The sequence below is a fragment of the Synchytrium microbalum genome (assembly GCF_006535985.1).
Source record: "Synchytrium microbalum strain JEL517 chromosome Unknown SmJEL517_scf0014, whole genome shotgun sequence".
In the NCBI taxonomy this organism is placed as follows: domain Eukaryota; kingdom Fungi; phylum Chytridiomycota; class Chytridiomycetes; order Synchytriales; family Synchytriaceae; genus Synchytrium; species Synchytrium microbalum.
Window position 1 is genome coordinate 402,281 of NW_022158363.1, and position 24,865 is coordinate 427,145.

The window sequence follows — 24,865 nt, forward strand, 5'->3', positions numbered from 1 at the left end:
CCTCGAAATGGCTGCTAACAACCAACAAGTGCTTCAACTTTCAGCCATTTTGCAAGCTGCAAATTCCGGCAATCCAGACATCAGGAAGCCCGCTGAAGAACAACTGAAAGCTTGGGAAATAGTGCCTTTATTCTATTCTACTTTACAGGTAAGACTACCTGGTCAAAAGTCGAGATGCATCAACTTTCACAGTCAGCTCTTTTGCCATGTTGATCGTTTCCATGAAGAGCTCGACATTTCACGATTTCATTGTAACTTCATCGTGTCTATAGGACATTTATTGTGATCGTTCGATCGACTCGAGTGTTCGGCTCTTGTCTATCTTGTATCTCAAGGCTGGAATCGACAAGTACTGGAGAAAAACTGCCAAGCAGTATGTGACCTGATCAGTTTGTTCATGAATTTGGGCGGATCTGCATGAGCTCATCATTCTATTGCTGGGTAGCGCTATTGGAGCTGAAGAGAAGGCCAAGATTCGATCAAAGTTGTTAGGTTTCTTTGACGAGGAGCAAAAAAAGGTACCCTTCAAGTGAATGGATGTCGTTTACGACGTGTCATTGTTTATATCACTGAAATTATTGTGTTTTTCGTTGCAGTTGGCTCTCCAACATTCTGTGATCGTGGCAAAGATAGCGAGACACGACTATCCTAATGAGTGGTAATGTGCTCAAGCTTCGTCTTCGTCCGACGCTGATAGTTCATCTTAACGACGCTTTATAGGCCCGATCTACTGCACGTGCTATTGCAAACCATACAATCAACATTTACATCACCATCACCGCCACGGCCTGACTCACAACTCCCTGCTCAACAACTCAAACTCCACACCCGACTAATACAACAACGAGCTCTGTATACCCTGCATCAAGTCATCAAGGCTCTGTGTTCGAAAAAGCTGCCTGCTAGTCAGAAGATGCTTGAACAGGTAACACTTCTCAGTGGGTGTATCGCTTGACGACCCCATTTTTTCGCTGATGACATCTGCATTTTTAGCATTCACCTGAGATATTCCGATACGTGTCATCCATATACTACGAGCGAGTCAATCACGTCATGGAATGTGTACCACAGATACTGCAGAACTTGAATGCTGTACCTGCTGAAGTGTATGCTGATGTTGAAGGAGCTCTATGGACTGCTCTTTATGCTCTGAAAGGCTTGAGGAGGCTGCTTGTACATGGATTTCCTGATTTCGAACAGCATACGGAGACTATGGTATAAAGCATTAGGCATTGCCAGTTTAAATGAAGCAGGAAACTCACTTTTTGGTATCGTTAGCAATTCTTCCAATCATTGCTGGAAAACTTGCAAAAGTTTCTTCATCTGAGTACGTACCATTCAAGTCGCGTGTGCTCGTTTTCACGTTTTACTGACACCCGTTCAACAAAGGATCGGTCGTCCGACCAAATGGCACACTACAAATGCTGTCGTCCAAGTTTGCCTTGTTGATTGGCAAGGTGTATACTGATCTGGAGAAGCAGAGACTCGGTAGTTTCTTGTTGGCTAGTGGTAGTATTTCAGTCATCAAGTTCTATTGGTCGCAAGCTGAAGCGTATACGCCTGGTGGTGGTGAGCCAGATTTAGCTGGTGCAATCGCCTTTTCTTGTGCATTTTGCTAACCTGCTTCGCAATTGGTAGGTGATCAAATGTATGAAAGATTCCTGGTCCAAGGACTGGTGCTGCTCAAATCCCTCATTAAAAATGCAGAGTTCTCCATTGTTGCTGGTGAGCATAAAAAAGAGTTCCGCATTTTGGCATATGAGTACCAATCGCAAACTTTACTCTTCCCTGACTTGAAGGTCCTAAAATTCCAAACGTGGATAAAGCCAAATCAGTTATAGATACAGAGCTCTTCACGACCACTTTCGTGGTGTCATGTTGTGAAGTGCTTGTCTCGAAGTATTTGGTGCTGACTGGAGAAGAGATGCGGTCTTGGGAGGACGATCCAGAGACGTTTGTGTCTGAAGAAGAGGCTGATCATTGGGAGTATAATTTAAGGGTACGTTGAGGTCTGCAGTGCTGCTGAAGACTTGAAAATCCCGTCACATCTGGTTTTTTGCCCATGTCTCACAAAACGGCGTTCATCGTTACTCATTAGGCATGTGCAGAAAAGGTGTTGATGGATTTAGTATCACAGCATCGAGCTCTACTGTCCCCAGTACTGATACAAATGCTCCAACGAGTATCAGAGATGCCTGATACAGATCCTCGCTGCATCCTACTACGAGATGCAGTATACTCAGCAGTTGGTCTCTGCGCCCAAGACCTATACGACCTTGTCGACTTTGACTCGTGGTTTACCGGCCGATTGATTGCAGAAGCAACAAATCCATCACCACCATATAGAATACTACATCGACGAGTCGCTCTACTAGTTGGCCATTGGGTCGGAGTCAAAGTGAGAAAAGAGACAAGGCCAGCTATATATAGTCTCCTATTACAGCTAGCGTCACCTGAGGAGCCCGATTTGGCTGTACGATTAACGGCCATTATGAATCTCAAAGTTGCTGTAGATGATTGGGACTTTGATCCAGTGACGTTTGTACCATATTTGGAAAAGTCTGTTGCTGTGTTTACGCAGCTGGTGGAGGCTGTGGATGAGTTTGAGAGTAAGATGAAGGTGCTCAATTCTTTGGCTATGGTTATTGAGAGGATGGAGGCACAGGTGAGATCCAATAATGATATTTGACATAAGTTTTAATGTTGTTTTTTTTGGCTCCAAGTATTCACATTACACCACATCACAGATTGCTCCCTTCTCACAAAGAATAACAGAGCTGCTACCTGCACTCTGGGCGTCGTCGGAAGGCCAACATTTGTTTAGATCTTCAATATTGGTTATTCTCACTCGATTGGTTACGGTATGAAGCAATAAAAAAAAATTAGAAGATTTCTTGATGACCGGTTTTCTCACACGCGTTATCTCATCTAGGCACTCCGAGAACCGTCTAGATCACTTCACCCATTCCTGACACCCTTAATATCATACGCTGTAAATAGTGCATCACCCGCATCGCTGTACATGTTGGAAGACGGATTAGAATTATGGTTGGCCACAATCCAAAACACTGATTTACAAACACCTGAACTATTGTCATTATATCCACTCGCAGTCAACCTGCTCAAATACGGTACCGATGCACTGAAAAAGGTGCTTAAAATTGTCGAATCGTATATAGTACTAGCACCACTAGAAGTCCTACAAGTAAACGCCAACTCAACAATGGAATCCATCACTCGTCTCATCGGTGATGCACTTAAACCTGAAGCTGGAAGTGCAGTGCTCCATTGTATAGATGTGATTTTGCAATCATGTGCTGCTGCGCAACCACAACCGCTGACGAGTGCTATACATACAGTAGCAGCGTCAACGGGACTGATTAGCAAGATTGTGGATACCGTTTTGCAAAAGACTGAATTGGGATATATTATTGCTGGGTATTTGACATCGTTGGCAAGGATGGCTGTTAATGATCACATCTTTTTCCTGAATGTGCTGGGTAGTATGAGTGGATTGTCTGATGGTAGTGTGAGTCCCGTGAGTAGTGGTGGTGCGTTGGGTGCTATATTGGACTATTGGATTGAGAAGGTTGGTGTAGCGTTTGGCTCTCGGGTGTTTGTCATTCATGTGGTGTCATTCTGTAGCGTTTTTTTGCAATAGATGGATGGAATGGGACATGCCAAACAACGGAAACTGACTGCGATGGCATGCGCTACGCTTCTGGGAACTGGTAATCCAATAGTCATGTCACGGATACATGGGATCTTTGTGGTCTTGTCTTCGGCGGTATCTGATATGAAGGATTCAGATCATAATGGCACAGAGTAAGCATTAATGGAAACTACCGTATGTTTTGGCTGAAACGCACTATTCTAAGCACCGCTCCTTCATCTCTAGTGCCTTAGTCTGGTGGTACGACGCCCGAGAAGAAGACGAAGACGAAGCATCGCCAGATGCACGACGTCGTAAATCGCTCTTGGCTCGTGATCCCGTACACACCACAGCCCTAATACCATTCATTCGTGATCGAATGAATGCTGCTGCAGCTACGGTGGGAGGACCTGTACAGTTTCGACAGGGCTTGATACAGAGTGTGGATCCGACTATATTGGAGGCTATGGATGCTTTGATGGCATGAGTTTAGTATAGTAAAGGAGGGATTGTTTTGTGATTTATAATCGCAAGCTTTTAGATGAACATACATACACTGTTTGCATGCTACTAAAACTGGTTTTGTGTTTTGCAGATTTTTGGATATGTGTCAAGTACAGGATGGTTTGCAAAAGTGTCACCGTTTTGAATCAACCGAGAAACTGCTCAGGCATACGTGAAATTTCAAGCCATCATCGTTCATGGTTTGTGTGGTCGATGATGATGGAAGCTGCAAATTCGAGCAGTTCGGGTATGAGGAAACTTGCCTGACGAGCAACGAAATATGCGAGAACCGGGGTTATTGCTCTATGCTACTTTACAAGTAAGTCTGGCTGATCGATACGGGATCATCATGGAGACGCAATCAGCACTTTTTTTGCAATGTTGATATTTGATGATGAGGAACTCGCTTTATCATCTGTAATCTCACCGCTTCACTGTGAAAATCATAGGACGTTTAATGTGATTCTTACTTTGGTTCTTCTGATTGTCAATTTTTTCTATGCTGTTCTTTTAAAGCTCGAATCGATGGGTATTGAAAAATTACTGTGATGAAAATGGGATTTGACTGTAGTAGACACAGTATGAGTTTGTGCGCAGCAGTGTACTCATTCTCGGTTCTATTGGAGCTGATGAAAATGCCCAAATTGGATCAAAGCTGTTGGGCTTTGTTGACGAAGCACCCCAAAAAGATCGCTTCAAGCTCTTAGAATCTCGGCGTCATAAAAAGACTTGGACCATTCCACATTTTGTTATTGTGGCAAAGTTAGCGAGATGTCTTAAGTGGTAGCCTACTTGCTCGAACTCGTCGAAATCTCATCGTCTTTGCATGAACTTTTGTTGGCAGGCCCGATCCATTGGGTGTCTCATTACAGACGAACTTCTTACCGCCACAGCTTGAGTCACAAGCATTTGCTCAACAAATCAAACTAAGTGCTCGGAGTGTACCACGGCAAGGTGTGTATACTCTGCATTAGGGCTTTCTGTTGGAAAAGGCTGCCGATAGTCAAAAGATGCCTGACCAGGTACACATCTCAGTGTTTATGACAGTTTCGCGTCCACCTTTTCTGCTCACACCACACAACCAAGCATCTTAGCATTCAACCGAGATATTTCGATACGTACCACCTATATACAACGAACCACGTCCTAGTATCACAATAGTCATGCTATGGATATATAGGATCTTTGTAGTCTTGTCTTCGACTGTATCTGATATGAAAGATTCAGATCATAATGGAATAGAGTAAGCAGGCATACAAATTCCTGCAGCACTTGCTTTTTGCTATAGGTCACCATCTTAACCTCGCAAACTCCTTTACAACAGCGCCTTGCTCTGGTGGTACCACGCTCGAGAGGAGGACGAAGCATCACCAGATGCACGACGTCGTAAATCACTCCTGGCTCGCGACCCTGTACACTAGCTGTAGCTACTGTTGAAGGACCTGTACAATATTTTGACTGAGACGGTTGATACTCATTACGGTCGATGGATGCTCTTATGGGGCTGGTAGCTAGCGATAGCGAAACCAGAGCTATTTGTTTGTCATAGTTTAGATGACGAAGGATACACACACTCCACGCATATTATTAGAGAATGTTTTATTTCGTGTTTTGCAATAAGTATGCCTACGAGTCATATACAGTGGAAATAAACAAGCAGCACCTCTTTCAAATCAACCAAGACAATACAACAAGTCCAAGTCCACCAGTAGCCCAATATACATGTAACTTCAGGCCCTCAGATTTAGCACTATTCGTAGTAGTTGATGATGGTGATGATCCTGTACCAGTTGAAGACGAATCGTGTCCCCTACTATTATTCACAACACAAGATTCACAAGTCATGTTTGTACGTACAATGGCCATCCGATTTTGCAAGATGTTTGGGCATTCGTTTGGGAAGTCTACAATATGTAAACGTAACACTCTCGTCAGCTCTCATACAGCCAAAAAAAGTCAACAGAAAAGACAAAATACGCACGAACATTACATAACCCAGCAGAGCACAACGTAATATCATTATTCACAATAGAATAATTTCCCGCTTTTGGAGGCATGGTACCTGATGTGCATGATGATGGGCAGCAGTAGCAGTTGCAGGTATCGTATACTTCTTGTTGCTCATCTTGTGCGAGGGCAAAGTTTGTGATGGGGAATAGGATGAGGTATAGTATTGAGTGCATTGTATGAATATGGCAAGTAATGAGACTGTGGTAAAAAGTTGGTGAGAGTTTGTGTGAGTGAAGATTTACACTCTCAAAAGTTGTTGACAGGTGACATACCTTGAGTTTATTTTGACATGCTTAGCAGGATCGTGTGGATGGTTCCTCGTATTTGAGATTAAGTATTCTCGAGAATATTTCTCTAGAAGGGACCAATGCAAAAAGAGAATGTTGGGACAATTCAGCACGTCTTTATCGTGATTGACTACACCAATTACCTTTCAGAATCAACCTCTACGATCATCCCATCCTCCAGAGCATGATCAGGACGCAATTTGAATCCCATCTTGGCAGCTCTCATCACCATCCTTTCGACATAGGCAGCAGATCCAGTGAAGTAAAACATCAAGAATGGCAAGGTGGATCTTGTTGCGATTTTGATGTCCACACTAGACGACGGCGGTAAGAAACTTCAGTATTACACTCTTGGCGGTACCACAAAAAAAATTTAGAATGTCTTTACATGACTTGAGCCATTACATCTTGACACTGGACTTGTACCAGACACATTGCTCGATTCTGAGAAACGATCTCCGTTGGATTCTCGGCTGCTGTGGATAGCAGGCCATGTGCAGCAAACTGTTCTACGACCTGCTGAATGGTTGTATGTGGTGCGTGTTGAAAGAGTATCACATCAACAAACGCAGAGTAGTCTAGGCCACGGCGTCTAGCTCCGGTGATTTGTACTTTGTGTGTGGAGTTCGTAATAGTTCGTATCCTGTCTAGTATTACATCGGCAACTAAGCAACCCAAGTTGTGAGCGTATGTTTCTCATTTAGAATCATCCCCCTCTCGAGTTTTACCTTCCACTGTCACCGGTACTTGCTGCGATAACACCATATGCTGCATCACACGAGTGCCAAAAGTTTCAAATACATCCATAGTACGAGTAGACGTTGGAAACAACTCTCGAGCGTTCAGGACTCCATAAGTCAGATACTGAGATTTCTCATTCACTGATAGCTCTCCATGCTGTTGTTTATCTGCCTCGCACTTTGTTTCAATAACCTCCCATTGAGTACGTATAGCTTTGAATGCATCTTCAGAAACCTTGAATGGATGTTGGTAAAAAGAAGTCCAGTAAGAAAATTTACACTAGCTGCTTCAAACCACGATACTCATGTTACCGGATGTAAAGATGAAAGAGCCAGCATTCTGATATGCGTCTTGAGCCAAACTACAACGTATTTTGATGGACTTGGATGCTTGAATAGATACCATCGTAACGTCACATGCATATAGTAGGCAAGTTGACCTTCATCAGTTATCGGTGGTCGATTTCGTATCGTATTTATGAGTTCTACCGTATCAGCGACTACATATTTGAACTCTAATGACGTTTCCAAGCTTTCTGAGGGTTCTGGAGCTGCTAGTTCTATCGGTATGGAGAGCGATGGGAAGTTTGAAGGGTATTGCGATGATTGTGGTTTAAATGTTGGATTCAGCGTCAGAGCGCCGAACGTTTGAGGAGGAGGTGAATTGTATGTTGACATGTCGAGAGTGATGTGAGGGAGTGACAACAAGATGATTGATGGTCCTGAAATAATGAGACAGAGATAAATTTGAGAATCTAAGCTTCCCAAAGTATCATCATCGTCCAGCATTGATCAAACGCGAACTGTCCTCATTGAAATGTGGGCATTATGGGAAGGCTGCAATGTTGATTTCAGCAACTTGCCTTACCACATGCAATGCCAAAAACTGATCATTATACTACCGCTACCTTTAGATTCCAATTCTTCAATCCGAAAACCTAAAGTGCGGCACTCAAATGAATTCATGTAAACTGCAAAATTTTCTCGTTTCAAGCGCAAGATTTCAATGACTGGCCACATACAAAAGAGGTAGTAATATCCAACTGGGCAGTCAAAACGTGATACTGTAGGGTAGATGCTTTTAAAGTAGCCTTTCCTGGTGAATTGAAATTCCAATGTTTGTATCAAGTGATAAGAACGGACTAGGACTGCGTTAATTCTGGCTCGTTTCGACGTGTTTTATTTGGTACAATGTAATTATGCTTATGCAAGGCTGATTTCTTTATATCACGTCTTTGAACCTGCCGCAATGATGTTTTGACGAGACGGAATTTGAATTTCACAGTAATTAACATTCCTAGATTCTCATTCCCCTCACACCCATTCCTGCAATCAATCCCAACATATTTGGGACTAGAAAACACTTCAAGACACTAGAGATCGCTTGTTCAGGTATGCGTCCATCACTGTAGCTACTGTATTGATATTACAAAGGCTTTCCTGCTTATATAGACCTGTTTTACGCCTTCTGATGATGTTCAAGCTCGTTCTGAATGCGTTCGTCATTCGCTTCCCACAATGGTACGTCTCTATACAGTCTACTGCACGCGATCTGATTGAAGCCTTTACACACGAGAGCCAGATTCAGCAGCCGATGCTGTCGATTATCATAAGGCGTATTTCGTCTGGCAATCTAATAGCATCTTGTTCGAAGTTCACCTCATAAAACTCCATTACTTCAATGCTATTGATACCGTAAATGTGATTGGTCTTTGGTCAAATAGAGCTGACAGGACTCAAAATGTCTCTTCAAACATGTGGAATCTTATAGACGACGGGGCTCAAAGGGCTGTATGAATGATATCTTCAAAGTATTCTATTAGGTGCTAGATCCTCCTTCTATAGTTTAAAAGGTGTTGTTTGAGCTTTGCTAGACAATATAATTAGTGTTGCATCCCGCATGGAGGACAACGGTATTGGATCTTGTTTCTTGGATATTTTGAAGCCTTCCCGTCTCTTCGTACGTGGCAAACACGTTGTAAACTTGTCGCAATCGAAAGTGTTAAAACTTGCGACGCCTAAAAGCTCCACGAGCGATGATCTAACATTGTGAACACTTGCATCACCGAAAAGTTAAGTGTATTTCAGATGATTCTAAGATATTAAAAATGCTGGCAAACCCACATGGCTATTGTAACTAAATTGCCACTTCCAACACGAGGGGTCCAAAGTGCTACCTTATTCCATCTCCCACAGACACAACCACAACATCAACTTATAACTATGTAAACGACAGTGTGTTAATTCACATTGTTAAAGAATGCCACAAAAGTCAAGCCAATGCTTGACGTACCTCTCACAGTCTCACCTCCTCTTCACCTAAGGCCTGCTATGCTATTGCATGCACCGAAACATCTTTAAAGATCGCCAGAGGTCTAGCGAACTCTACAAGTTTCTTGGTGAGAGCCTCACTATAATCGAGGTTGCTATGAAAATTGCTCTCCACCACCTTTTCGGATTCGCCTAAGGTTCCTTCAATATCGTCTTGAGACAACTCGATTGTACCCCCCTCAATCAACAGAGATGCTCGCTTTGGCATCATCTTGCCTCTTTCTACAATGGCCTTCAGCAACACACCACCAGTATAACGCCTGTTATACGGGTAAGGTCGTCCGTCTGTATGTAGACGTCGCAGTTTCGGCATACTGACAATCACATCGGAGAGCATCGCACTGCTGAGTATTGTCCGTTCATGCATTCCAAAGACACATAAACTGGGGCAGTCACGTATGATAGCAGCAAGCAGTCCATTGTCCTTTACATCGCCATCTATATACAGGGTATGTAGTTGATGACCGTGGTTTCTCATCAAACTTTTCAGGTCTCCACGTCTGGCATTTTCTTCTGATATATCTAGGTGCGTCAGCCTTATGCATTGACTGAGTATAGGCCGATCAATCATTGGGGACTGTCCCTGTATTACCAGTTTATCGAGCGTTGTCGAGTGGGCGATAAGGAAATCAGTAATATTTAAAGGCTTTCCATCAGCACGGTAGACGAATGAGCGGATACTCTTTGGTAAAGCGTCTAGCTGATCTATGTTTAATTCATCTGATACTTGGACCTGATCACGATCAGGTTCATGTCGAAGCTCAATCTCAGATAGAGCCTCCAGCTTCGTAAGTAATGCAGGTGTGAAGGAAGCCATACTATACGATTCTGCTCCTAACTTGTTCAGAGTTTTGCTGCTTTTGTGGGTCAGACTGGTCAGAATACCAGGTTCCAATGCTGGTAATGTGTTATATGACTGTGTACTGGCCGCGAACTCTGATAAGCTTAGCATAGAGACCATAGCTGCCATCTTGGCCAGAGTCTTTGGCGTAGCCCTGTGCACGTTCAGAATGCTGAGCTTGGGACATCGTTTGGCTACTAAATCCCACTTATACGCCGACTTGTCAATACCGTCAAAGTCTATATCCAGCTTCAACAACCCGGTTGGCAAATCCCATTTCGAGATTGGTGGTGGCCTCGTCCAATCTTGAAACACAACTTGAAGTGCTGTCAATGCCGGCAGATCTTCCAGACTGCCAAGCCATTCTAGAGTGTTACTCCCGACTTTCAGTGTCTTTATGTACTCCAGAGCGTTTTGGTGGTAATGGTCAAAGTATCGGTCTCTAAAATATACCAGACTTTTACCAAAGGCTTCTACCATTGGCGCCGCTTCCCATTTGTAATGACAGAGGTTCAGATCGATACTGTATATCATGCGACAAGCTAGTCGATTGAATCCTTGGCTGACTAGCGCCAAGTTGAGCAGGGATTGAATTCGTTCCTTCTTGTCCTCCATAAGGTTGATTTCGTCGAATATCACCAAGAGGACATCTAGCGGCAGCCGAAAGGATGCATTCTTCTTCCATGATACATCAATTAAATCCATCGGACCGACTAATTAATCCGAAGATGCCGATGTTTGACGGTTCAAAGTCTTGATGTGCTTCTGCAAACCAGATTTGAAGAAGTTAGTCTAATGAGGCATTTCAAAGTTGAAGTTACTAGGTTGCTGCCAATCTGATACCTCTGAGTATGAAAATCTGTTGAATCGCTGCTCAGTCCAACATATTTGCGCCCACTTTCGAGTTTGGTTGACGTTGAGACGATAAGTAGTTTTTAACAATTTCAGCAAAATTTCATCGCCGCGGACGCGAGTTTGATTACATGTCCTATTTTGTATTGCAAACTTGCGCCGACACAAACTCAATTTTCACAAACCCACATTTTACACCTCATATCAACCACATATCTTTGACTTCCTCAGGATGGTCAATCTTGGCAACCATCCATTCCAAACTACCCTTTCCATAGACATGGCCCAAGACCGCCTTCATACATGCACTAGAAGATTCAGCCTTGATTCTACAACGAGAGCGTTTTGACTGGTCGAGACCTGTTTCAGTATGTTGAGCATCCTGTCGTATACTTACGTTACGAAACACGAGCGATACGTTTCTCAATATCAAGCTGTGGGGCGGAATGGTTTCTACGGTGCCATCCTCCTCGACAACTTCAATATCGACTTCTGCCAAGACATCCACACAACAAAGATCTTAAATCGATGTTCTGGGAGCATGATTAATCGTGGGAGTATAGTTTTGGATTGTAATGGCTAACTTCCATGTCAGCACGTCATCATCTTGAAGTTTATGTAGTCATACTGGAACTAGAATGTTGATCATTAGCTGCTTTATAAAACACAGAACAACGACAGAAGAATGTACCTGAATCGGCCCAAGGGTTAGGCAGAGTCATTCACATGCGTGTTTGGTCAGCCTGGATTGTTTCGCCTGACTATACTCGTAAAAAGTCGCACCACAAAGGATTAAGTTGTGAGCCCCCCTTGATTGAGACACCGCCAATCTTGTCCAGAATTTCAACGCCAAGAGAGGCAATGACGGGCTGCGTTTGCTTCGCATTAGAGTGAAAGTTGATTGAGGCTCCAAGAAGAGAGACTGGTTCATGCCTGATAAAGTCTGATCAGTGATAATGGAGTCCTCACCAATCCAAATCTGTCTAATGAATGGGTGACAGCTGTCAAAAACACGAAGCTTTCGGTTCAACACAGAGCATAAACTTACGGTTCCATTGACGTTTGGTTAAAGATTACAGACTTGTTTCGGACGAAGAATTACTCTGAAGGGCAATTCGTGAGGCCCAAATACAGGTGACTGCAAAAGGAAGTCGTGATCAGAAGGGAAGTTTTGACATTTTGCGATGTAAATCAATCAATCACTAATATGATGCTTCCGATCTTCCAAAAGAGAGAGAATATCCATCCTCCATATCATAGAAGCTGATTGTTCTATATGTGTTCCGATTTCTTTTGGCATTCGGACAGGTAGAAAAAATGATGTTTGACGCGTTGGTCCAAGGCTTCATAAAACAGCAACAGAGCTTACGCACTTATGTGACAAGACGATTTACCATTATATAAAGTGCCTGTTAAGCCTGCCAAGCAGTCCCACGAGCCCTTTAGTTTCTGAGGTTAGGTACCTCTAAGAATGTTGATTTTTGTGCAGGGAATTCCGTGACAAAAAAGCTGATAGAGTAATGCTGCGTAGGGCACTGATCAAACCTTCCTAATCTAGTCCGCGTCTGCAGCAACGTGGAGGGCATAAAAATTTGGACCTCAACCGACCACCCTCGACAGCTGTGGTAACAAAGGATACAATTTAAGGCGTTAGCAGCCACTGAGGCGAAGTGAGCTTGTAAGCATATAGCACTGATACGCGCCATCCATCCCATCTAGTTCCTGCCTTGCTTCATCCTTGAAGCCAGGCAGCGACCGCATAAAACAAATCAATTCAAAATCCAGCTTCGAGAGTGAAAAATTGAAAAATTCGATTTTCGAAATTCTGCGAAATAGAGCGTGTTTCCAGTATCATTTTGACGTAATAAAGACCCAAAATAGATAGGAAAAATGCCAAATATTGGATTGAAAGTGTTTTCATTGTGTTTGGAGGCACCGGTTGTCACCTCAAGTTTGCGGTGTACTTTTTCTTCATTCCAAAAAATCAGCCAAACCCGTAGTAACAGAGTAAAGAAAGAGAAAGAGCAATAATGGCCCTAGAGTTCAATACACCACCGACTATACCAAACATGTTCAGTGAGACTGATACATGGATGGAGATTGTCTTGAAGGCTGCAACAGCACTCCTCGTCCGGATTCAGCAGTCGACATGTATGAATCTTGACTTTTGGCATTGAACTTCGCAATTGTACGCCGTGTACAGGTTGTTCCGTAGTACCCATTTTTTCTTTATTTTTAGCTTTTTATGCTTCCATAGTACGCCATTGAGCACATAAAAACGAATATAATCTCTCACGGCCCCATTGCAGGTTTAGAAGGCGCGTTGTTGGAGGTTGCTGCTTGAAATGGAATCACAAAGATTTCGGCATTGTACAGATTTACATATAATATCATGTTTGGAACATGTGGTATGTTCCTTTCAGCATAGCAGCAAGGTCCGTAGTTGAATTCGCTAAAGCTTATCACAAATCAGTACATTCTTGTTGTTTGACACACCGAGAGCACTTGCTGAAAGGTGATCATGATTTTTCCTTCAATGGTTGTAGCTTCGAAAAGAGTTCTACCTGCATAATTTACGTGGCCTTGAATCGAGATCAGTTTAGATGACCCTTAAATCTGAGACCTTTTGTCGCTGTACTTTGAACTTGAGAACAAACAAGACCTTTGGATTGCTAGTCAAAGTCTGTCATTTTATTCAAAATTGTTGACATGAAGAAAACCTTGACCAATACCCGTAATCCTATCACCAAACCTTCTAAAATCGCTCCTGAAAAAGCAGCAACAAAAACGACGCAAATCAAAAAATCTTCTCCATCAAAACCCACTAATAAGACGAATGACACTGTAACTACTACTCCGCCAGATAAGCAAGAAATCCGAGTATCAGCACGAGAACAAGTAGCAACTCCGCCACAACCACCTGCACCCAAATACGTTATCAAAAACCGTGATATCATGACAATCCCAATTGCAGACCTCCCATCGGCTCTAGAGGCAATCTATTTGCACGGTGAATACACGCCACTAATCCTCGACGAAACTGGCCGTGTCGATACCTTCTTCACATATGCAACAGGATGCATAACTCTCGACATGAAAATGTACATGCTAAAAGTCGAAGTACAAAAGACATTAACGCTTCCCGAAGTCAAAGAAACCTTGCGATCCATGCTGATTCCTTCTCTTCTAAAATACGGGAATACGATGTGTTTCACGCTAAGCAACTCTGCACCCATGTTTACGAAATACTATGATCCGACGTGTCTTCCTTTGTGTATCTTTGAGAAAGGTGGCAGGACGCTGATGAGGAATGAAGTTATGTACTCGCCGTGTGTGAGACCGGAAGATGTTGATACGTACTCGTTGCCACCTATATTGATTCCGAATCCAGAGTTTAAGGTGCTTGTTACAAGTCGCTTTTCTGTGGAGGATTATGAGGAGTTTCTGGCATCTTCAATAAGTTTAGAGAATTTCATACCAGTCTGTATAGAGAAGGAGAAACAATAGACGACCCAAGCTACACACAGTACATTTTATTGTTCAGCCATTGCGATACTTTGGAAGAGTGAAAGAAGCGTGTATAAACGCTCCAAATGATAAACGACAATTGCAGACAAAGTATAAAACTTCAAGCCTCTCCCTCCAATGTAAGCACTTGCAGGATTCTTGTTACCAAACTTCTGACAGGTTTGTTCTGTAGCAATACCAAACAAACTGTCCCCAAATCAAGGAAACGAAGCCTCCTAATCTTGACAAGACCATTATAAAGAAGAGCATCGAATCTTGAATTTTTAGCAACAATAGGTATAGCAGCTTTTCAAGTATCGGTCAAGCAGATACTTGTCTTGTAGGCTACAACAAAGAAAGGTCAGTTAAACACTCAGAAACCTTTGGCTCCCATGGAAGACAGAGACCTAGAAAAAGAGGGATGAGAAATGCAAGTGACACCAAAAATTCTTAAAAAGATCATCATCCATACGCTTTGTGCAGTCCTTGCATTCAACTGAACACAGTTCGAAACTCACAGAATACACGACTCTCTTCCCGTCTCATACATCGTCCGTAATTCGCATGTGGTTTGAGAGGCACACTGTGCAAATCACTAGCATCCTAACTGCCGACTATGTTCTGGGTTTTTTGCTTTGATGGTATTACTGGAATAGAATCACCAGCCCGTCGACTGGAAAAGGGAAGCAAAGTCAACACGCTAGGATCTCGTTTCGGTGAAAAATTGAGAATCCTTGTTACACCGGCTCATTCACTTTGTTATATAGTTTCACAACGCAAGCCTCGATCATGAGATAGCAGCACTTTCCCATAAGTATAACAGCCAGCAACATGCCTACCACGAATCCTCCAATGAGTAGGAAAAGTAGCCCGCATAAGGACACTCCAGTCAATAAATGATCTGACGCACACTGTGGGGAATTTGTCGAGGTATTGGTTTTCAGCATGCGTGTTAAATCAGGATTTGACCTTCAGTGAAGCTGTTCGTGGTGGCATGCTTGCGATAGATGAATCTTCAAAGTAGTTGCAACCAACGGCTTTGCCAGTCACGATCAAAGCATATTCGTGGTACATTGTGATCGGTCTTGTGTTCTGAAGATCTGGACAAGAATCAGCAAGAAGGAAATTATGAATGTTTAGATTCAGACCCAAAAAACAAGACGATTTACCTCGAAAATGTCACTCTCCATCAGAAATAACCATTGGCCCCACACTCAGCACCGTCAACCATTGTATGACAAATGGTGATGTTCAGCAAAATTCAATCGCCAGCTCCTTCCAATTGAGGATGTCTACGTCGGTTTAATGTTGAATTCGTAGAAAGGTAACATCAACGAAAACATTGCTAGAGTGGTTCCAATCCAGCAGCAACAAAAATGCTGGTGCCTGATTCACTGACGTCGTTGCATCACCACGTCGACGGTTCTGTTAGGTTGACAAGCCTACCAATATGAACTTGGAAAAGGGATTGCGTGTCTAAGAAGGCAGTCATACAATCTCTGTAAGGTCCCAGTCCACACGTGAGGTGATTTTGAAGGTTATAAGAGGGCGAAACAGGTCAGATTGATTTTCATTCAAGAATCACCCGATTCACGAATTATTCATTTATGCAAAGCTTTCTCAACAAGCTAAGCAAGACCATCCTTAACACTTCTTTAAGCAGCGTCGTTTTTTGTGTGTCTCAATTTTCAATCTCTTCTTCTCTCACGAGCTGATAACTCCCACTCACCAGATAACACCATTATTACTCAGTGTTCATTCGACGATGCAACTTCTCAGCACAAATCGTTCAAACGAGTTAGCAAAAGGAAAGGCATTTACACTATCACTTGACCGACTCCAACAACAAAGCTAAATCCTTCTTGACCGATTATATTCACACACGTAGAAGACAAAGAAATCCACAAAGATAAGGAAACAAGCTTCAATCATGCATTTCTCCCAAAATCAGAGTTCGATGAGCTATCGGTTCTTGTTCCCTGATTTCCTTTCGCTTCAGTCTAATTTCTTTGAATTGGTCGGTATTCGTGACTTTGGCCTCTTCGTAAAGTTTGCGTTCTGGTAGGATTCTAGTCATGATGACTATCAAGTTGAAGAAGTATGGTTAGACGTTTGTGGTTGAAAAAGTTTATAGAACATTCTTCTGTCGTGGCAAAAGGGTTTATTTTTGAAAGGCGAAACTTACATTCAACCAATATCTGCGCTACACTCAGCAATGCGGTTCCTCCGACTAGAGCACTGAGTGTTTGTAAGAACGAAAATTGTCCCTATAAGAAAAAAAGAATATATCAAAGTAGCTGATGAAGCATCCTGTTTCTTCCAACACTACCCACGATCACTTACAATCTCACCGCCCTGAGCAACGAAAATCTTAATCCCATTCCGCTCAATATACGTAATACTGCCATCGGAAGTATTATACTGTGTCTGCATGATCGAAAACTGTTCTCCATCAACAGCAGCCGGAATGTACGAATAGTCGATTTCGGTCGACATGGTGTATGTTGGGTTTGTGTAGACAATAGGCATTGAAATAATGACTCCAGTTGATCGTAGAGGCTCTCCGTAACTTCCGCTGATCATGGTGTTGTTTGCGTCCAGGAGTAACGGGACACCCGTGCAGTTGCATCCGTCTAGTAGTGTTGAGATCTGTGTGTTGAAAGATAAGAGATGTGTCAGCTTGGTTGAGGCTGCTGCGGACGAGTTGATTGCGTTTTCTTGCTTTGAAGTGACTTACCGGAATGGAATCACCAGTCCATCGACTAACACGAAGTGCAGAAAAAAAGGTATACATGTTAGACCTATCTCATGTGAAAGTTTGGTTGTAAGGTATACGTCGTAACTTGCAACTCACTTTGTCATATAATTCCACAACAGAAACCTTGAATTAATATCAAAAGTCAGCAGCACCTTCCCATCAGTGTTACATCCAGCAACCAATTTCCCAGTCATGGCTTGAATCCACGAGGATCCCTGATGAGTGGGAACAGTAGCCTGCATAATTAAGTTCCCGTTAATAATCCCACGCACACTATGGTCGATTTGGAGGGTATGATTCTCGGCATATGCGATATAGTAGGACTTGAAAGTGAGCGAACTCGGTCGTGGTGGCATGCATGCGATGGATGATGGTTGGAGGTAGTTGCAACCAGCTGGCGGAGGAGGTGTGGTGTACATTGTGACTTTGGTGGTGACGAAGATTGCGGATTCTTCGTATATTGCGATTTGTTCTGGTGTCCTGCGAGTAGAGAAGGAAGTGGTGCGAGTCAGCAAAATATTAATTCTACCAAAATGTGTGGCTGTAGACTAAAGACACGAGTGATTCTATCTTCCATTGATACGTTTAACATACCACCATAAGCAGCCATTAGTCGTATAATTAATATTAGTAGAACTACTGGAAGCATTACAATAGCTCGGCGTCGGATATGTACTGATATTGAGTGGAGCAGCAAGATTGAACCTCACAGCTCCTCCGATTGGATTCGTCTATTTCGTGATCAATTTTAAGTAAACGTGTTCATTCAATTTGTTCATAACCAGTTGACTTGTCATTACTTTGATCAGATACAAACCAGAAGTAATCAAGTTCCAGAACACATAGACTGTAATCCCAATCTTGAATAACAGATTCAAGATTCCGAGACGTCGATCACGCACTTTCAGGACCTTTTGTGTCTGGTATGCTAGTTTAACAAGTACATGGAATGTCTGAGTCAAATGCTCTTGATACCATCAAATGTATCAAGGAAGGCAGACAAGTATCTCACCGAATAGTTCATCGAGGCTATAAGACAAAACGGTCAACATTTTACAAGCTCAACCTCAATACCGAACGTCCTTACTGCATCTTATTTACGTTTCAGCACACAATCCAACAAAATGTTTAGATGTCAAGCGCCAAGCAATACCAATAAATTGGATGAAATTGAACCCACGGGACCAGCAGTTATTGCCAGCTTGTCAATATCCGAAGTTTCAACAGAATAAGTTTAAAGGGATTTCTGATTCGTTCTCAGATTTTGAAATCCTCCGATATAGAGAGCTTGTTCTTTCCGACCGTATGCTGAACTGGTATTTAGAAGTGCTTCCAATAGATAAGAATTGAAGCACCTAACGTCCGTTTCTCTAGTTGCTGTCGGATGTAGTTCACTCACGGTTTCTTGCAGAATAAAGCACCCACTCGGAAGACATTATAGGATCAAAGCGACACCATTCGATCTCGAATTTCGCCCTTTGAAATGGCTTAATGGTCATGCTCGTACATTCTTCATACTCTACTTGTCCCAAAATGTGGTAGTAGTATTAAACTGACAATTCACCACGAGCTGAAGAGCCTTTCCCAATAATAATCCAGTCGGGTGCAAGAGCCATAGTTGCACGATCAGAATCATTGGCAGTTCAATATTTTTGGAGGCTTGCAACCGAGTTTTGGTGGTGACATTCAACTTTGCGTCCACAACTCATGAGACATGGTGAACTAGAACTCTGGCAGCGAGAGTAGTGAATAGATGTACAAGACATATGAATTTTTATATTCTTATATGTGTTGAGACACAAAAGGAAAGGTTTAATGACATTCTATATCAAGAGATCAAAACTATGTTCAAAGGATGGTTTCCAAACGAGCATTGTTTAACCCCAGATGGCCATGAAGTCGGGAAGGTTGGCGGGGATGACCTTTCAAAGAATTGAATAATTAGCCATAGTTGAAACTGAACAAACACAGAACATTACTCACAGTTGTCGTAACCGAAACGACCTTCTTGTCATCGTTGAAGGTGAAGGTTTGGAAGTTGCCATCGTCGACGTGGTGTCCACGGGCATCGTCATCCTCGGAGTGTTCGATACAGGTGACGGTCTTGGTGGCGACATCAACGGTCATCTTTTCTACAGAGACCTTGAAGTTCTTGACCTTTCCAGCAGCAGCAGCTTCAGCGAGCATGCCCAAGAACTTGGAGTATGGCATGGTTCCGTCAGCCTTGGTGCCAGTAACACCCTTCAAGGTGTGTGGGACATCGGGCTAAACGCGAAACGAAGGGCGTTTGAATAATTAGTATAGAATGATGGTAGATGCAGGAGCATCTGCACTAACGACTGACATCCAGCAACAAAACTTACAGAGGTGAAAGCATTCCACATATCGGGAGATTGAGCGCTGAAGGCGGCAAACATTCCGGTGACAACAGCTTTAAGTTCGTCTTCGAGACCTAATGTCAGATTTGAAAAAGGTTTCCGTTAGCTTCCTTTGAGGCTCAAATGGTTGAATAAAAACAGCATGCATCAAGTATAAGCATCATCAACATCAAGTTGCAACATCCAACAAGACAACCTACCCATTGTGTTTGATTGTTATCGAGGAGTGGATTAAGAGATTATAATAGAGTTTGGATGTTGGCGAGTGTGGAAGGAGTTGAACACTCGCAGAGCCCCTTGAATCCCTTTTTTGCTTGTGGAACACGCGTGACTTGGGTCTCGACTTTTTGTGGCAGAGAATGGCCGACATTTCAGGAATTTTCAATTATTGGTCGTTCTGGTGGGTAAGGATCGTATGAAACGTTTGATCTAGGACTGTGGAAGTGTGATTGTGATGATGCCGACTTCCTTATACGCGTTCTGTTGAAAAACGGGAAAACTTCATATGGATGTTCAACTTGCTTTTTTGTGTGGTGCAAAAATTGAAGGTCCGAGACTTAACTTTTGTTTACCAACATAGCAATATGGTAGTGACCGCAATTTAATATCAAGATGATTCAGCATCTAAGCATTTTCGTTGAGGATTGATCCTCATCCGCAAGGGTTTACGAGACTTTCATGTTTGGACACACACAAAATGGTTTCTGGAACGAGATATCTTATATCCGTGAAAGGTTTTTTGGACTGAACGTCGATTGAAATGCACGATGTCAACATCCAAGTCGCTGATTCTTCGCTTCGTAAGGTGGCTCGCCTGAGAATGTGATTCAATTTGATCGTTGGCGTTTTGTTGGCTGATCTGATAGATGTGACCTGAATCACACAGTAAACGTCTGTTGTTCTTACTAATAGAGCCTTGTTAAAGAACATTTCGACCTTGTTGAGCTCGTTTGTTAAAGTTGGGTCTGCTGATATTCACAGTCGTAACATCGGACTTTGAAAATTTAAGATTTTCTGTTTCTCATGAGTCCTATATTCCTGTACAGAGAGTCTTATAGCAACTACCAATGCATATCCTAGCGGGAATACTCAGCATCATCGCTCTACTCTCATTAATTTCCTCAGCATCTGCTCTGCTTAAATGCGGCAAACAAATATGTTTCAACCCAGCACATGTGAGAGCATTAAACGCAATGGCAAAGGCGCTATAGATCATGTGGAAACACGACCACTGACAGTTTTCCTGGATCCTGATAGGCTACTGCAGCATGTAACGGTACCAAATGCTCAATAGGGAGTTGCTCAGCAGGATTCGGGGATTGTAATGGAGTGTTTTCGGATGGATGTGAAGCTGTAAGTCTCAAGAATGTTTTGGATCCAATTTATGTGACGAGGTTCATGACAGGTGTAGATCTGTGGTTGCGGATAACCCTCGTTCAGCAACATGCTTCAACCGTAGTCACCTGCTGATTTTTTTGTTGCTCACTACCAGTTTCACTATAGAAAATGGATTCTATCTTGCACTGCGGAACATGTGGTAGTCATTGCTCCCCTAACTCAACAAGGAAAATCAATGTTGGTGGATGCGACAATGGGACATGTGTTGTGAAGAGGTGTTTATTGGGATGGGCATCTTGTCAAGGGAATTACGACTGTGAGACTGTAAGTTGTGCATATCTCATGGTCCAAAGGAGAGCGGCTATCTCATAGGGAACTTCACCACAAACCCATTCCAATCCATTGCTCTTGACTCAGCTTTTTTGCTGCCTTACTAGCATATCATCACTGATCCTCTCAACTGTAACGGATGCGGAATACATTGCTATGCCCGGAATGTGGATACCTACAGCTGTGAACTGGGGCAATGTAGTATCGCATCATGGTATGGAAGTGACTGGTTGGTATGCTTCACCATTCGACGTAAAGATTTTTCAACAAGCGTTCGCCTTTTTTAAGCTCCAGAGGATACGCGAACTGTAACAACAAGTTTGAAGATGGTTGTGGTAAGCTTACGTCGATACGATGATACGTTTAACTCATTGACGCTTGGTCTCAACATCACTACAGAAACCAATATTTTCAACAGCAATGCTAACTGTGGGGAGTGCCGCTTTGCAGTACGTACTATTGAAGTCAAAAAATAGTGTTTCTATATACATCAGTACTAACTCGTCTCCCAACTCTTCTGCTGCTAGTGTCGCAAAAACGAGGTTTGTTTGATGAACAACAATCGATGAGGTTACTACGTACCCGAAATGTTTCCATTAATATGCATCTTTACGTATCTTAGACTTGTCAGGAGGGTCTTTGCTCCTCTTCAACCGTTGTCAATTGAGCGATCTGCACAACGGACACTCAAATTGGGGAGATATGCTTGAAGATGGACACCGAAGCGAGACAAACGTGTCTTTGAGCACATGTAGGCTGCTACTAACAAAACATTGGCTGGACAATGGAACAAGTATGAACTAGCCTTGTAGCCTTTTCTGATCTGAGACCTCATATATTTATCAAAATACACATAATTCGTTGGGAACGTAAATTGTGCGTAATTGAACGTTGCAACGGTTTTTGTTTGTGTTGTTTTTACTGAACTGAAAAGAAGAAAGCTGTGTTTTGTGTGTGTGCTTTTTGGAGCTGCGAAAACGACGGTTTTACTCCAAACCGGTCGCTCACTAGTTACTATTAAAACGACGACAATTACTGCATATTAGCTATGTCTGGACGTCCGGAGCACGCCGCTCCACCTGAAATCGTAAGCAAATCGCAAGTTGATCAAGCTGTGCTCTTTTTTTCGACATTTTTGTGTTTTCAATTTGTCTGATTTTGAGCCAACACCTTAATAAAATAGTACTATAACGAGGCCGAAGCTCATAAATACACTACAAAGTATGTGTTGTGCTGCTTCTCCTACTGTCATTACCCGTGGGAATCGAATTGATCGAAACATCAAAATCCACTACCATATTCTATCAGTTTTTTTTGCTCACACACAACCACACATACAAAACAGCACTCGAATCCAATCAATTCAAGCAGAAATGACATATCGAGCAATGGAATTACTAGCACTCCCAGCCGACCAGTCATGCTACTTACTCGATATTGGATGTGGTTCGGGCTTGTCGGGAGAATGTCTGGAAGAAGATGGTCATATATGGGTGGGAATGGATATTAGCGATTCCATGCTGGATGTAGCCAAGGAGAGAGATACAGAGGGGGATTTGTTCTTGGCGGACATTGGAGATGGGGTTAGTTTTAGACCGGGTGCTTTTGATGGTGCGATCAGGTATGCTGTGGTTGGATACATTGATACGTTGCTCGGTTTTTTTTCTGTCTGGACGCATGGACTCATGGGCTCAATCCCAACCTCGTACATGTAGTATATCAGTCCTACAATGGCTCTGCAACGCCGACAAGTCCTCCCACAACCCCAAAAACCGTCTCGCCCGCTTCTTCTCAACCCTCTACACATCCCTCGCACGCGGCGCCCGTGCAATCTTCCAATTCTACCCTGAATCGCCCTCCCAAATAGACATGATCCTGACAGCTGCTACGCGGTGTGGATTTACAGGTGGTCTGGTAGTCGACTACCCAAACTCGACCCGTGCAAAGAAATACTTTTTATGTCTGCTGGCGGGGTATCGTGGCATGGAACATACTGCTCCTGAGCTACCGAAGGGGTTAGATGGTGACGAACCGACTGAAGCCGTTTTTGAGAGCAAGAGGATTATGGAACGGCAGAGGAGACATGGTGGTGGGAAGGGGAAGAAGAGGGTTGGTGTTAAGGATAAGGCGTGGATTTTGAAAAAGAAGGAGACTATGAGGAATAAAGGGCTTGCTACTGCTCTTGATTCCAAGTATACGGGGCGTAAACGTCGGCCTCAATTCTGATAGAGTGTGTCAGAGGAGAGAGAGGTGGTGGTGGTGCGTCCTCATTCTGGGAAACTTTTTGTGCATTTTTGTGCACGATCTCTTGTAATTTTTATCATTATGCTTGTTGATGGTGGTGTAAATAGAAACTCGGTTGCTCTACTCTGAAATGCATCATGGTTCAGTTAGGTTTCCAATTCTAGATAAAAAGATGGACCACCTTGCATCGTACCAGCTCAGGCCGAGATAACGAACCTAACGCGACAGCAACGCAATATGGCCAACCCAGCTGTCAACGCTTCGGTCCTTCGTTTCTGCCCCACGTCCACAAAACAAAACGCTTCAAACTCTCGTCTCAAGTCATTATTTAACAGACCTCATTCTCTGAGGTAACATAGTGATATCCACTCAGCATATTCATTTTTTTTTATTCAACTCACTAGTTCCAATCTCTTTTGCAGAGTCAGTATTTGTTTGAATGGCTATCCTTTAGCAGTGCCGTGCGATCGGAAGTGCTCCAAGCAGCACATAAGCTCAGCTCGTTCGTTAATTCCTATGTTTCGTATTGAGACGAATATTCGATGCCACCAACAGCACTCGAAAAGAGCGGTTTGATATCTTCGACCACTAAATGCAGCGTCGATACAGCTGTGCTTTGTATAGCAACGTGGCAATATTGATGTGAACATTAGCAAACGCAGAGTCGAACTAGTGGCGGTCCTCTTGAAACAATGAAAACACGAAAATGTCCTCCATAGTTGAGCTTCCGTTCAAGCTTGAATCCGACGTGCTTCGACTAGACGGCAGCATTGCGTAACCATAGAGCCCCGACTTGACCGAAAATGATTGGGTACCTTTTGGTGAGTGGTTCTCCTTCCTCGACTAAAGCTGTGACCTTCACAAGGCTTCATACACCTCTGGAACGAAGCAATTGCAGAAGCAGCTGAAGTAGCAAAAATCAGGAGAAGGAGATGGTGCTACTCTTCACAGAGGCAATATCGCCCTTAGAGCCGACTAAGTCCAAACACTTATTGACGTGTCTCAAACTAGAGTAGCAATATCGTATCAGTATGTTCACTCATTGCAAATCATTTTGATACCTCTTAAACGGTACAGTTGCTATTAGATCAGC

General features: G+C 43.0%; 6 protein-coding genes across 6 annotated transcripts; 4 read left to right on the forward strand and 2 right to left on the reverse strand.

Moving 5' to 3' along the window:
• Nucleotides 1–7: 7 nt before the first annotated feature.
• Nucleotides 8–4,139, forward strand: SmJEL517_g03017 (uncharacterized protein; the record flags this gene model as incomplete). Its single annotated transcript, XM_031168945.1, has 15 exons — nt 8–148; nt 273–373; nt 446–518; nt 597–658; nt 721–925; nt 994–1,215; nt 1,279–1,327; nt 1,390–1,569; nt 1,639–1,725; nt 1,800–1,999; nt 2,099–2,665; nt 2,748–2,861; nt 2,933–3,589; nt 3,662–3,825; nt 3,899–4,139. The coding sequence occupies 15 exons, from the start codon at nt 8–10 to the stop codon at nt 4,137–4,139; spliced, it is 3,063 nt and encodes a 1,020-aa protein (XP_031025080.1).
• Nucleotides 4,140–5,166: 1,027 nt separating this feature from the next.
• SmJEL517_g03018 (uncharacterized protein) lies at nt 5,167–5,577 on the forward strand (the record flags this gene model as incomplete). Its single annotated transcript, XM_031168946.1, has 3 exons — nt 5,167–5,178; nt 5,251–5,399; nt 5,481–5,577. 3 exons carry the CDS (start codon nt 5,167–5,169, stop codon nt 5,575–5,577), a joined length of 258 nt encoding a protein of 85 aa, XP_031025083.1.
• Nucleotides 5,578–5,824: 247 nt separating this feature from the next.
• On the reverse strand, nt 5,825–6,339 carry SmJEL517_g03019 (uncharacterized protein; the record flags this gene model as incomplete). The annotated part of the gene is made up of 2 exons (XM_031168947.1): nt 5,825–6,060; nt 6,138–6,339. The coding sequence occupies 2 exons, from the start codon at nt 6,337–6,339 to the stop codon at nt 5,825–5,827; spliced, it is 438 nt and encodes a 145-aa protein (XP_031025082.1).
• A 7,587-nt stretch (nt 6,340–13,926) lies between these two features.
• SmJEL517_g03020 (uncharacterized protein) lies at nt 13,927–14,724 on the forward strand (the record flags this gene model as incomplete). Its single annotated transcript, XM_031168948.1, has 1 exon — nt 13,927–14,724. One exon carries the CDS (start codon nt 13,927–13,929, stop codon nt 14,722–14,724), a length of 798 nt encoding a protein of 265 aa, XP_031025120.1.
• Nucleotides 14,725–16,648: 1,924 nt separating this feature from the next.
• SmJEL517_g03021 (uncharacterized protein) lies at nt 16,649–19,098 on the reverse strand (the record flags this gene model as incomplete). The annotated part of the gene is made up of 9 exons (XM_031168949.1): nt 16,649–16,806; nt 16,910–16,991; nt 17,068–17,373; nt 17,462–17,486; nt 17,579–17,962; nt 18,077–18,213; nt 18,283–18,410; nt 18,495–18,511; nt 19,040–19,098. The coding sequence occupies 9 exons, from the start codon at nt 19,096–19,098 to the stop codon at nt 16,649–16,651; spliced, it is 1,296 nt and encodes a 431-aa protein (XP_031025121.1).
• Nucleotides 19,099–22,901: 3,803 nt separating this feature from the next.
• SmJEL517_g03022 (uncharacterized protein) lies at nt 22,902–23,754 on the forward strand (the record flags this gene model as incomplete). Its single annotated transcript, XM_031168950.1, has 2 exons — nt 22,902–23,149; nt 23,244–23,754. The coding sequence occupies 2 exons, from the start codon at nt 22,902–22,904 to the stop codon at nt 23,752–23,754; spliced, it is 759 nt and encodes a 252-aa protein (XP_031025122.1).
• Between the last annotated feature and the right edge of the window lie 1,111 nt (nt 23,755–24,865).